Here is a 14,711-nt window from a genome sequence, read left to right as displayed (position 1 = left end):
CTGCGGATTTTATGCAATTCCGCGCGTCCAAAAAACGTTGCGGATCCGCATCAAAATCTGCAACGTGTGCCCATAGCCTTAAGGTACCGTTACACTTAACGATTTACCAACGATCACGACCAGCGATACGACCTGGCCGTGATCGTTGGTAAGTCGTTGTGTGGTCGCTGGAGAGCTGTCACACAGACAGCTCTCCAGCGACCAACGATGCCGTAGTCCCCGGGTAACCAGTGTAAACATCGGGTTACTAAGAGCAGAGCCGCGCTTAGTAACCCGATGTTTACCCTGGTTACCATTGTAAATGTAAAAAAAAAAAAAACACTACATACTTACATTCCGGTGTCTGTCACGTCCCTCGCCGTCAGCTTCCCGCACTGACTGTGAGTGCCGGCCGTAAAGCACAGCGGTGACGTCACCGCTGTGCTCTGCTTTACGGCCGGCGTTCACAGTCAGTGCGGGAAGCTGACGGCGAGGGACGTGACAGACACCGGAATGTAAGTATGTAGTGTTTTTTTTTTTTTTACATTTACAATGGTAACCAGGGTAAACATCGGGTTACTAAGTGCGGCCCTGCTCTTAGTAACCCGATGTTTACACTGGTTACCAGTGAAGACATTGCTGCATCGGCGTCACACACGCCGATGCAGTGATGACAGCGGGTGATCAGCGACCAAAAAAAGGTCCTGATCATTCGCAGCGACCAACGATCTCCCAGCAGGGGCCTGATCGTTAGTTGCTGTCACGCATAACGATTTCGTTAATGATATCGTTGCTACGTCACAAAAAGCAACGATATCGTTAACGAAATAGTTATGTGTGACGGTACCTTTACACTTTTTAACATGTTTTCCCCCTCCGTTATCTCCCTGTGAGGAGTTCATTACTGCTGAATAAGTAAACAATAGTTAACCCTTGCTCTGAGCTTCTGTGTTACTGCATCCTTTTACCAGCTTTACATGAGTAACAGAAAATTTTAAAAAATGACTTAACTTGTTCTACTAGAGAGCTGGAGATCAGCTTTATACTTACACACTTCACATTCATCCTTAATTGTCGTTTGCCAAGAGTCGAAAAGTTTTCTTAAGTTTTTGAAGAGTTTTAAGTCTTCGGTGTTTCCTTCTTCATCTCCGTTTACTACTTTCATAATTCCATCCTCAAAATCTTCGATTTTCTGCCAAAAATTAAAAGTAAAATCATGTGGCACCCTTTAAAGTTATCACCTCGCCATAGGAAAGGTGATGACTTTCAATGCCATCAGAATGGAGTGATGACCGTGCATGCGCACTACTGCTCTATTCATTCTCTGTGGGACTGCTAGACATGAAACGCTATGCTCCGCTATATCTGGAAGTCCCATATAAAATGAATGAAGCAGTATTACAAAGTGGACACATATGAAGTAATCTCTAGCGAGGACTCTGGTAGTAAGGCTAGACCCTGACGAAGGCTACAAGCCGAAATGCGCGTCGGGTTGGCACACCATCCACAGTGTGAGGGACTGCATTACTTGTGTAAGTATATTATTGGCCACAATTTATGTACTTTTGAACTTATTTTCACTGAGTTTGGTCCCTCCATCTGTCCAAATCACATTGCTTCAGCACTTGCACCTTATCCTTGCACTTACCAATATTTTAGCACTGATTGCTTCAATTGCATTATCCTATTTTTTCACCAAAAGACATTTTTGTATTCTGTTTTGTACATTTTTTGGTTTTTGATTTTTTGGTGTGGTATTACCTAATATATATATATATATATATATACACTCACTGGCCACTTTATTAGGTACACCTGTCCAACTTCTTGTTAACACTTAATTTCTAATCAGCCAATCACATGGCGGCAACTCAGTGCATTTAGGCATGTAGACATGGTCAAGACAATCTCCTGCAGTTCAAACCGAGCATCAGTATGGGGAAGAAAGGTGATTTGAGTGCCTTTGAACGTGGCATGGTTGTTGGTGCCAGAAGGGCTGGTCTGAGTATTTCAGAAACTGCTGATCTACTGGGATTTTCACGCACAACCATCTCTAGGGTTTACAGAGAATGGTCCGAAAAAGAAAAAAAATCCAGTGAGCGGCAGTTCTGTGGGCGGAAATGCCTTGTTGATGCCAGAGGTCAGAGGAGAATGGGCAGACTGGTTCGAGCTGATAGAAAGGCAGCAGTGACTCAAATCGTCACCCGTTACAACCAAGGTAGGCCTAAGAGCATCTCTGAACGCACAGTGCGTCGAACTTTGAGGCAGATGGGCTACAGCAGCAGAAGACCACACCGGGTACCACTCCTTTCAGCTAAGAACAGGAAACTGAGGCTACAATTTGTACAAGCTCATCGAAATTGGACAGTAGAAGATTGGAAAAACGTTGCTTGGTCTGATGAGTCTCGATTTCTGCTGCAACATTCGGATGGTAGGGTCAGAATTTGGCGTAAACAACATGAAAGCATGGATCCATCCTGCCTTGTATGGAGCATCTTTGGGATGTGCAGCCGACAAATCTGCGGCAACTGTGTGATGCCATCATGTCAATATGGACCAAAATCTCTGAGGAATGCTTCCAGCACCTTGTTGAATCTATGCCACGAAGAATTGAGGCAGTTCTGAAGGCAAAAGGGGGTCCAACCCGTTACTAGCATGGTGTACCTAACAAAGTGGCCGGTGAGTGTATACAGTGTATATATATATATATATATATATATATATATATATATATATATATATTTACTTTTCAAGCACTATACATTTTGCACATTAAAGCAATTGCCCTTCGGGCTTTTTATGTACTCTTCACATGTGGATGTGCGTCCTTGCAATTTTTATACTTTTTATTTATGCAATCTGGTATTGTACTTATGCACTATGTCCCATTGTTATCTCTGATTTTAACTTTATGTAAGCAATAAAAATATTTTTGGGACTTTTTGGTCGGTTTTCCTCTTCTTTTATAATGCTTGAACGTGCAGTGTAATACATGACGCTGTTGAAGTTGCTTTCTGACCTCTATTACAGATGAGGGTCCTGAATGTCGGATGTGGGTACTGGAAAATAGGTTTTAAAAAGGCCTCCCCTTTACTATGTACTTACTGATATAAGAAAATAAGACTTCTCCTCGTCTGTGTCGGGGACGCCTCTGCCGATCTTTCTCAGCTGCTCCTCTGCCTCCCGGAGCTTACTACTGATCTGTTGTTCTATATTGGGTAATATTTTCTAGAAAAGCAAATGTTTACATCAGAAAAGAGAAAAAGAATGGTAAAAAAGAATAAAATAGCCAAAAGTTACTACATAATCCTCCCAAAAAATGTATGATCATTAATCATTGCGCTAACAGTAAAGACTTTATTTGGGGAGGACTCGGCTCTTGCTCCTCTTATTGAAAGAAGGGCTATAGTATAAGAGCAGTTCGCTATATGGCAAACACGGTCAGTTCATCCATCCATTACACCGTCCAATGGTCTTCATAGAAAAATGTATAGATGGATGCAGCTGCAAATTGGTAGGCAAAGAAGCATGTGGCTGCACAGCCCCGAGACTAAATACCATGGTTAAGGCAAAATGTGCACAATATGGGATGCAATAAGAGGAGAAAATTCCCCTCTGCACATCCCCAACCTTGTCCCTGTCTGCACCAGCACAATCGACTGATCACCACACCATTGTCTATCTAGAAAAGGCGTTTTCATTAGACAACCCCCTTAAGGCATCATCATGTACCCTTCTGAACAATCTGGTGCTCTATCTTCCATAGGTTAAAAATTAATTAGGGCTTTTCATTCACTAGAGTGGGAGAGAACTTGTAGTACCACGATGTACAGAGTTGTGCCACTTCCGAAGTGGTGGTGATCGGTGGTAGTGCCAGGAGTCAGACCCCTGCTCCCTATCTGATATTGAAGACCTCGATTGATGACATCTATATTAGAGGACTCTACAGTACGTCCGTGTAGGGAATAACTAACCGACTTTTCATACTTACGGAGATATGGCACACCAGCTCTTTGGTGAGACTTTCTGCCAGGTGAGGTATGGTGGCCTGTCCTTCCTTCAAAAGAACGCTACAAATAAAACAATGGTACCTTCATGAACTATGTGTGATGCAGACACCAACCCATCCAAGCATCGGAGGGCCAATACACATATAAATATACCCCCATCATGTTCCGAGACAGAAGGTTAGGATATCACCTTTGGATTCAGCCATGTCTTTCAACCCACATGTCCCAACCACCTCATGTGGCCTCCAACTCAAAAACATATCTGGAATCGGCTCATCCCTTAAACTACGTAGGGTCTCCTGCCCAGACCATTTGCACCCTTATAATCTTTACCTGAAGTGTTCATGGGTTTCAAAAAAATTCTTCTCATTTTGTATGGCTTCTTCACGGGAGATTTTTTCTTTTATTTCCCTTTGTCCCCGACACTTGACCATCATGTAGCCCTTACTAAGGCGGTACACCTTGTTTTGGACTACACGTAAAACTTCACTTTCAGCACCTGCGTCTACCAGGTCTGGTTTAGTCAGGACTCCTGTAGGAAAAGTACAGCACAAATATAAAGGTATTGATATATTGTGTTCACAGGTGTAACAACCGGAGTGGGGGAATATGAGTGGAGGCTGCCCTCTGCCCACTTGTATATTGTGGAAATTAAGATAAGCGATGGTTCCACCATTCTCTGTTTTGTAACCCATGGTTTTCTTTAAGCCTGCCCCAAACCCCCCAGGACAGCAAACCCACTCAAGACATCATCATCCTGGTGCAGACACTGCAATAATGTCACTGCATTACATCTCCTGCGCTTGGCCAGGGAACCAAAGTTAGGTTAGCCAATAGATAGAAAAATATTAAAAATTGAGAGTGCCCAGTGGTTTATACCTTTTCAGTTAGCCATTAATAGGACTATCAACCAATGAGGACTTTTAGCACACAATTGGAGGTTCCGCCGGGATGGGAAGTAGGTGTCGGTTGGGAACAAATGGGGACATAAGAGGTCAAATGTGTCTGTGCTGCAAACTCTGCAGACAAGTCATGGTAAGGAGAAGTCTTCATGAAGGTCAGAATGGAAAATGGAAAAAGTGGACACCAATCAGAAGCATGTCAGCTGTGAGACATTACATATATATATATATATATATATATATATATATATATATATATATATATATATATATATATACAGTACAGATCAAAAGTTTGGACACACCTTCTCATTTAAAGATTTTTCTGTATTTTCATGACTATGAAAATTGTACGTTCACACTGAAGGCATCAAAACTATGAATTATCACATGTGGAATTATATACTTAACAAAAAAGTGTGAAACAACTGAAATTATGTATTTTATTCAAAGTAGCCACCTTTTGCTTTGATGACTGCTTTGCATTCTCTTGATGAGCTTCAAGAGGTAGTCACCGGGAATGGTCTTCCAACAATCTTGAAGGAGTTCCCAGAGATGCTTAGCACTTGTTGGCCCTTTTGCCTTCACTATGCGGTCCAGCTCACCCCAAACCATCTCGATTGGGTTCAGGTCTGGTGACTGTGAAGGCCAGGTCATCTGGCGTAGCACCCCATCACTCTCCTTCTTGGTCAAATAGCCCTTACACAGCCTGGAGGTGTGTTTGGGGTCATTGTCCTGTTGAAAAATAAATGATGGTCCAACTAAACGCAAACCAGATGGAATAGCATGCCGCTGCAAGATGCTGTGGTAGCCATGCTGGTTCAGTATACATTCAATTTTGAATAAATCCCCAACAATGTCACCAGCAAAGCACCCCCACACCATCACACCTCCTCCTCCATGCTTCACGGTGGGACCCAGGCATGTAGAGTCCATCCGTTCACCTTTTCTGCGTCGCACAAAGACACGGTGGTTGGAACCAAAGATCTCAAATTTGGACTCCTCAGACCAAAGCACAGATTTCCACTGGTCTAATGTCCATTCCTTGTGTTCTTTAGCCCAAACAAGTCTCTTCTGCTTGTTGCCTGCCCTTAGCAGTGGTTTCCTAGCAGCTATTTTACTATGAAGGCCTGCTGCACAAAGTCTCCTCTTAACAGTTGCTGTAGAGATGTGTCTGCTGCTAGAACTCTGTGTGGCATTGAACTGGTCTCTAATCTGAGCTGCTGTTAACCTGCGATTTCTGAGGCTGGTGACTCGGATAAACTTATCCTCAGAAGCAGAGGTGACTCTTGGTCTTCCTTACCTGGGGCGGTCCTCATGTGAGCCAGTTTCTTCGTAGCACTCTATGATTTTTGCTACTGCACTTGGGGACACTTTCAAAGTTTTCCCAATATTACGGAATGACTGACCTTCATTTCTTAAAGTAATGATGGCCACACATTTTTCTTTACTTAGCTGCTTTTTTCTTGCCATAATACAAATTCTAACAGTCTATTCAGTAGGACTATCAGCTGTGTATCCACCAGACTTCTGCACAACACAACTGATGGTCCCAACCCCATTTATAAGGCAAGAAATCCCACTTATTAAACTTGACAGGGCACACCTGTGAAGTGAAAACCATTCCCGGTGACTACCTCTTGAAGCTCATCAAGAGAATGCCAAGAGTGTGCAAAGCAGTCATCAAAGCAAAAGGTGGCTACTTTGAAGAACCTAGAATATAAGACATAATTTCAGTTGTTTCACACTTTTTTGTGTATAATTCCACATGTGTCAATTCACAGTTTTGATGCCTTCAGTGTGAATGTACAATTTTCATAGTCATGAAAATACAGAAAAATCTTTAAATGAGAAGGTGTGTCCAAACTTTTGGTCTGTACTGTTAAAATAATATATATATATATATATATATATATATATATATATTTTTTAATTGGTATCACATATAAAAAGATAATTACCGCAATGTCTGTTTTTTACGTCTTCTGCCCTTTCAGACCTTATATATTTCATTCTTGTTTTTCAGGTTTGCTAAGTATTTATTGCTCGTCGTGACCTGTTTCTTTTTTTTTCATCTAATGCGTTGTTGTAGAAATATTTATTAATGAGGATTTTGCATCTTCTGATTGCAATAAAATGCTTTTTTTTCCTGTACATGACGGGGCGTATACATTTTGGTGTGATGTCAGTGCTCTGAGCCAATAAGATATTTCACTCCACTGCGCCTCCTCCTCACTACCCCAGTGGTAAAAAGCTGCAGCTGCATCCCCTTCCTCCCCTTCCCTGAGAGGCTGGAGGCAAGTAAGAGTGGACTACGGACTGCCTGAAACTAAAGGAGTTGATTGCCCTTCACCATTGGGAGACAAATAGCCAAATGATGGCATCTGACAAAATTATCCAGTTTAATATACACTCACTGGCCACTTTATTAGGTACACCTGTCCAACTTCTTGTTAACACTTAATTTCTAATCAGCCAATCACATGGCGGCAACTCAGTGCATTTAGGCATGTAGACATGGTCAAGACAATCTCCTGCAGTTCAAACCGAGCATCAGTATGGGGAAGAAAGGTGATTTGAGTGCCTTTGAACGTGGCATGGTTGTTGGTGCCAGAAGGGCTGGTCTGAGTATTTCAGAAACTGCTGATCTACTGGGATTTTCACGCACAACCATCTCTAGGGTTTACAGAGAATGGTCCGAAAAAGAAAAAAAATCCAGTGAGCGGCAGTTCTGTGGGCGGAAATGCCTTGTTGATGCCAGAGGTCAGAGGAGAATGGGCAGACTGGTTCGAGCTGATAGAAAGGCAACAGTGACTCAAATCGCCACCCGTTACAACCAAGGTAGGCCTAAGAGCATCTCTGAACGCACAGTGCGTCGAACTTTGAGGCAGATGGGCTACAGCAGCAGAAGACCACACCGGGTACCACTCCTTTCAGCTAAGAACAGGAAACTGAGGCTACAATTTGTACAAGCTCATCGAAATTGGACAGTAGAAGATTGGAAAAACGTTGCTTGGTCTGATGAGTCTCGATTTCTGCTGCGACATTCGGATGGTAGGGTCAGAATTTGGCGTAAACAACATGAAAGCATGGATCCATCCTGCCTTGTATGGAGCATCTTTGGGATGTGCAGCCGACAAATCTGCGGCAACTGTGTGATGCCATCATGTCAATATGGACCAAAATCTCTGAGGAATGCTTCCAGCACCTTGTTGAATCTATGCCACGAAGAATTGAGGCAGTTCTGAAGGCAAAAGGGGGTCCAACCCGTTACTAGCATGGTGTACCTAATAAAGTGGCCGGTGAGTGTACATTTCTTAGCATAGGATCTTATGGACAACAGACGACCAATGGATGGACTTTGTTTAGGCTTATGTCAGGCATATACTTTTCTAATATTTGCTGCCATAGATCTCAGCTCAGGAAGGTTTTAATTAACAAAATTGATGATGGTGGAGAATCCGTCACATGTTGGACATTAACCTGTCCGGTGTCCGTCATAGTGTTCTTCAGGCTTTCACCATGATCATCTTACTGGAAGAATTACAGAATCAGTGACGAATTCTTCTAACAGTTGGAGGAAAATAACGGAAGGACCCATCACTATTTATATTACCTATAGTTCGCTCTCCGGTTGGATCCACCTCTCGCGCCATTTCTAGAACTTCTGTTGTCGCTATATCCACATTACAGGGAACCACGGCCAGATTAATGGTCTCTTGTTTCGTTATGTAGTTTCTTATTATCTGTTTAATCTGGAGATATGTGTATAAAAGAAGACATTTTACTACTAAACACTATAAGGGTTATTAGCGTTAAAGTGAATACATTAATTTCACTTTATTTATTTTAAATCTTACAGCAGTCTGAGATTATTTTTTGTACACATACTGATAGGGAATTTAGATTGTTAGCCCCAACGGGGACAGCGACGATAATGTGTGCAAACTGTAAAGCGCTGCGGAATATGTTAGCGCTATATAAAAATAAAGATTATTATTATTATTACACAGTTTCATATCACCCTCCATAGTGACAGATTGAGATGTGAAAACTTTTTCTGCCTGCAGTCACCACTAGGGGGATTCTACAATATGCTGCATAATGAATGTGTATGCGGTAAGCTGTTAAGCTCCTCCTAGTGGTGGCTATAGGTAAGAATCTTTTATCTCTTTGTCTATGTAGCAGGTCATAGCAGGGGTGCCCATATATAATCCTTCTACAATATGTAACATAGTACGGTATTTCCATAAACAAATATTACTAATTCACCAGGACTATTGAATTCCTAAACAAAGAGAGAGGTGAGAATACATATATATATATATATATATATATATATATATATATATATATATATATATATTCATAAAAAAAGGAACAGCACAACAGTATTACTTATCTACGGGTGCAAAGCCTCCAGGCAACCTGTCCACCGGTCATCCACTTTTCATAGTATCAAAAGAAGAAGGCAGCACTCCATTACTTCCAGAAATGCAGGGTTTATTCAGACCCACATATCAGTGCCAGTGCGACGTTTCAGCTCTACTGAGCTTTTCTCAAGCTTGAGAAAAGCTCAGTAGAGCTGAAACGTCGCACTGGCACTGATATGTGGGTCTGAATAAACCCTGCATTTCTGGAAGTAATGGAGTGCTGCCTTCTTTTGATACTATATATATATATATATATACACATATACACCTACTGCTCAAAAAAATAAAGGAAACGTTTAAATAACACATCCTGGATCTGAATGAATGAATTATTCTCATTGAATACTTTGCTCTGTACAAAGTTGAATGTGCTGACAACAAAATGACACAAAAATCATCAATGGAAATCAGAAATCAAATTTATTAACCAATGGAAGCCTGGATTTGGAACAATACTCAAAATTAAAGTGGAAAATCAAATTACAGGCTGGTACAACTTCAGTGAAAATGCGTCAAAACAAGGAAATGATGCTAAGTAGAGTGTGTGGCCTACATGTGCCTGAATGACCTCCATACAATGCCTGGGCATGCTCCTGATGAGGCAGTGGATGGCCTCCTGAGGGATCTCCTCCCAGACCTGGATTGAAGCATCCGCCAACTCCTGGACAGTCTGTGGTGCAACGTGACGTTGGTGGATGGTGCGAGACATGATGTCCCAGATGTGTTCAATCGGATTCAGGTCTGGGGAACGGGCGGGCCAGTCCATAGCTTCAATGCCTTTATCTTGCAGGAACTGCTGACACACTCCAGCCACATGAGGTCTGGCATTGTCCTGCATTAGGAGGAATCCAGGGCCAACCGCACCAGCATATGGTCTCACAAGGGATCTGAGGATCTCATCTCAGTTCCTAATGGCAGTCAGGCTACCTCTGGCAAGCACATGGAGGGCTGTGCGGTCCTCCAGGGAAATGCCACCCCACACCATTACTGATCCACTGCCAAACCGTTCATGCTGAAGGATGTTGCAGGCAGCAGATCGCTCTCCACGGTGTCTCCAGACTCTGTCACGTCACATGTACTCAGTGTAAACCTGCTTTCATCTGTGAAGAGCACAGGGCGCCAGTGGCGAATTTGCCAATCCTGGTGTTTTGTGGCAAATGCAAAGCGTCCTGCACGGTGTTGGGCTGTGAGCACCACCCCCATCTGTGGACGTCAGACACTCAGACCATCCTCATGGAGTAGGATTCTAACCATTTGTGCAGACACATGCACATTTGTGGCCTGCTGGAGGTAATTTTGCCATTTTGCAGGGCTCTGGCAGTGCTCCTCCTGTTCCTCCTTGCATAAAGGCTGAGATAACGGTCCTACTGCTGGGTTGTTGCCCTCCTACGGCCCCCTCCATGTCTCCTGGTGTACTGGACTGTCAGCTGGTAGCGCCTCCAGCCTCTGGACGCTACGCTGACAGACACAGCAAATCTTGCCACAGCTTGCATTGATGTGCCATCCTGAATGAGCTGCACTACCTGAGCCACTTGTGTGGGTTATAGAGTCCATCTCATGCTACCACGAGTGTGAAAGCACAACCAACATTCAAAAGTGACCAAAACATCAGCCAGAAAGCATTGGTACTGAGATGTGGTCTGTGGTCTTTATAGGGGGTGTCTTCATAATTGCCAATAATTTCCATCTGTTGTCTATTCCATTTGCACAACAGCATGTGAAATTGATTGTCAAACAGTGTTGCTTCCTAAGTGGACAGTTTGATTTCACAGAAGTTTGATTTACTTGGAGTTATATTCTGTTTAAGTGCGGCGCCCCAGGGTCCTGGTTATCGCAGTAATGTCGCTTTCCTCCCGGGGAGAGTGATGTTACGTTTGGAGGCAAGGAAGGATAACTGCATCCAGGTATCACAAACATGCAACACATTCATAGTCCAGACCACCAGGGGGAGCTTTTGATCCTATTTACTAGGTGACTCCCCATATATATATAACTGGTAGTCTGTATGGAAAGTCAGGCAGTTCTTCAGGGAAGCTGTCCCTGGCAGGAGCAAATTCCTGTCAGAGGACGGAGGAGAGGGTTCACGAAGATGTGCATGCCCTAAGAGCTGCAGCTCCCAGAGAGAGACATTTTGAAGGCAGAATTGTATTGCAGCGAGCGTGAAGGAAGGCAAAGCAAAGGAGAGGATACCAGAAGGGGACCAGCCAGGAGCAGGCTGCCTCCTTCTAAAGCGCAGAACACCGGTAGCCGGAACACCGAGTTAGTAAGGACCTCTATGCCTTACTTCAGAGACCGGCAGAACAGCTAATTGCATGTTACCTGTCCGCACTTACACCCAGGAGGCACGGTGGCACCCCTCAGAGGCCGGGGCATGCTAGAGTCCCTATAAACAGCCTCAAGCCACCAGTCATACGAGTTTTGTCCTATCCGACTACGGGGGACAGAGAGAGAGACACCACATCTGTGAGGACCTTATTTGAAGCTTATGCAGTAAGGGACTACACCACTACAGTGCAAGGGAAGGCTATTGATTTCCACCTGGACAAGGGGACTCTGGACTTGCCTCCAAACTGGCCAGACTCTGCCTGTCCTGTGATCTGGTGCCCTGGACTGTGGATGCTGAAGTCTTCAGTAAAGGTAAAGAGACTGCAACCTTGTGTCCTTGCTCTTCACTGCACCTCTTACCATTCTACCATCTACACACTGGGAAGCCCTGGGGATATACTTCACCTGTGGGAAGGTATAGCATCTAGCTGCCATAACATCACCCCAGCGGACCCCTTAAAGGAGCGTCGGTCACCCTGATCGAATACCACAGGTGGCGTCACAAACATAAACTTTATCCCTTTAAAGACCTTTCCCTTTTACAAAGACATTCCAGGGCCACGGACCGGGTCAGCCACCGTGACATCCCCCTGTGAACCGCAGGACCCGGTACTGAGTAACCCCTTGCCCTGACGGGGCACTCCATAAGTTTTCCTTTATTTTTTTGAGCAGTATACAGTATATACAGTATATACACATACAGTTGAAACCAGTCATTTCCATACACTATATATAAAGACACATATGCATGTTTTTCTCAATATCTGACATGAAATCATAATAAACCTTTCCCATTTTAGGACAATTAGGATTACCATAATTATTAACATTTGCCAAATGCCAAAATAATGAGAGAGAGAGAATGTTTTAAGGCATTTTGATTACTCACTGCAAAGTCAAAAGTTTCCATACATTTCATTAGTATTTGGTACCATTGCACTTAAACTGAATGACTTTGGTTGAACGTTTAGGATCTCCTTCCACAAGCTTCTCACAATAGTTGGTCGGAATTTGGGTCCATTCCTCCTGACAAAACTGGTGTAGTGATCCAGGTTTGTAGGTCGCCTTGCTCACATCGGCCTTTTCATCTTTGCCCATAAATTTTCAATAGGATTAAGATCAGGGCTTTGTGATGGCCGCTCCAAAACATTGACTTTATTATCCTGAAGCCATTTCCGCCCAAGCTTTAACTTCCTGGCTGATGTCTTGAGATGCTGCTTCAGTATTGCCACATAATCTGCTTTTCTCATGATGTCATCTATTTTGTGAAGTGCACCAGTCCCTCCTGCAGCAAAACAACCCCACATCATAATGCTGCCACCATCATGTTTCACAGTTGGGATGGTGCTCTTAGGCTCCCAAGCTTGTCCCTTTTTCCTCCATACGTAACGATGGTCAATATGCCCAAAAAGTTCAATTTTAGTTTAATAAGACCACAGTACATGTCTCCAAAAATTAAGGTCTTCGTTCATGTGTGCATTTGCAGACATTAATCTTTTTTTTTCCTGGCAGAGTGGCCTTCCAGCGCTTGTTGATACAGTACTCGTTTCACTGTGGATATTGACACAATCTTACCAGCTTCCGCCATCATCTTCACAAGGTCTTTTGCTTTTGTCCTTAGGTTGATATGCTCATTAATCTCTGGGACACAGAACCCGACTCCATCCTGAGCGGTATGATGGCTGGACATTCCCATCTTGTTTGTATTTGCATATAATTGTTTGTACAGATGAACGAGGCACCTTCAGGTATCTTAAAATTGTACCCAAGGATGAGCCAGACGTGTGCAAGTCCACAATTCTTTTTCTTGATATCTTGGCTGATTTCTTGAGACTATACACAAAGAAGCAGTGTGTTTCAGGTGTACATTAAAATACATCCACAGGTGTGTCTCTAATTAACTCAGATGTTGCCAAAAACCTATCAGAAGCTTTCAAACACAGGACATCATCATATGGGCAGTCTAGAATGGTTTAGAGGCATAGCAATCTTAGTGTATGTAAACATTCCCTCTCTCATTATTCTGGCATTTGGCAAATATTAATACTTATGGTAAAACTAATTGACCTAAAAGGGGAAAGGTTTATTCTGATTCCATGTCAGATATTGAGAAAAACATGCAGATGTGTATTTTTATATAGCGGATGGAAACGTCTGTATATATAAATATATATATAAATATACAATCTTCCTTCTCACCCCCAATGGGAGTGGTCTTTTTTGTCCTTTCTCATTCTCGGGTCTTCTACCAGAGGCCTGGGAGTTTGAGAGTTCTGAGCAGGATCTTAGTTGTTCCCAGCATTGCGCTTATCTGTACAGAGAGTTCAGATGTTGCTCCTGGGATCTGTTGTAGCCATTCTTCCAACTTAGGGGTCACTGCTCCAAGTGCTCCTATCACCACTGGAGTCACTGTTGCCTTCACCTTCCACATCTTCTCCAGTTCTCCTTTGAGGCCCTGGTATTTCTCCAGCTTCTCATATTCCTTCTTTCTGATGTTGCTGTCATTTGGTACTGCCACATCTATTATCACGGATGTCTTCTGGTCCTTGTCTACTATCACAAAGTCAGGTTGGTTAGCCAACACCTGCTTATCCGTCTGGATCTTGAAGTTCCACAGGATTTTAGTCTTTCATTCTCCACCACTTTCTCTGGGATCTTCCACTTGGACTTAGGGGGACTGAGACCATATGCTATGCAGATGTTCCTGTATACAATTCTCGCTACTTGGTTGTGGCGTTTGGTATACGCGGTTCTTGCATCTTGCATCCTGCCACTATGTGTTGGACGGTTTCTGAGGTTTCTTTGACTAGTCTGCACCTTGGGTCTTGTCTTGTGTGGTAGATTCCTGGTACTTCGTGCTTGCTCTTGTGCCGCTATGATTAGTGCCTCTAAGCTGTCTTGGAGTCCAGCTTTCTTCAGCCATTGGTAGGATTTCTCCATGTCAGCCACCTCCATTATCTGTCAATGGTACATCCCATGCAGCGGCTTGTCTTGCCATGGCGCTTCATGTTCCTGCTCTTCGTTCCAGATCTGTTGTTATTGCTGCCTTAGACTTTCTCTCA

General features: G+C 43.3%; 1 protein-coding gene across 2 annotated transcripts in view; it reads right to left on the bottom strand.

Moving 5' to 3' along the window:
• LOC143815041 (interferon-induced GTP-binding protein Mx1-like) overlaps positions 1–14,711 on the bottom strand; it is a 65,205-nt gene that overhangs the window by 23,227 nt on the left and 27,267 nt on the right. For both annotated transcript variants that reach the window (XM_077293850.1, XM_077293851.1), the window contains exons 8-12: positions 8,508–8,646; positions 4,323–4,521; positions 3,971–4,049; positions 3,085–3,207; positions 1,030–1,171 (exon numbers count right to left, since the gene is read on the bottom strand). In XM_077293850.1, coding sequence (XP_077149965.1) covers positions 1,030–1,171; positions 3,085–3,207; positions 3,971–4,049; positions 4,323–4,521; positions 8,508–8,646 — 682 coding nt within the window. The remainder of the gene's footprint in view (positions 1–1,029; positions 1,172–3,084; positions 3,208–3,970; positions 4,050–4,322; positions 4,522–8,507; positions 8,647–14,711) is intronic.

Source organism: Ranitomeya variabilis, chromosome 3 (assembly GCF_051348905.1).
Source record: "Ranitomeya variabilis isolate aRanVar5 chromosome 3, aRanVar5.hap1, whole genome shotgun sequence".
Taxonomy (NCBI): Eukaryota; Metazoa; Chordata; class Amphibia; order Anura; family Dendrobatidae; genus Ranitomeya; species Ranitomeya variabilis.
The sequence above is the reverse complement of the archived record's forward strand: the minus strand, read 5'-3'. Positions and strand labels throughout refer to the sequence as shown.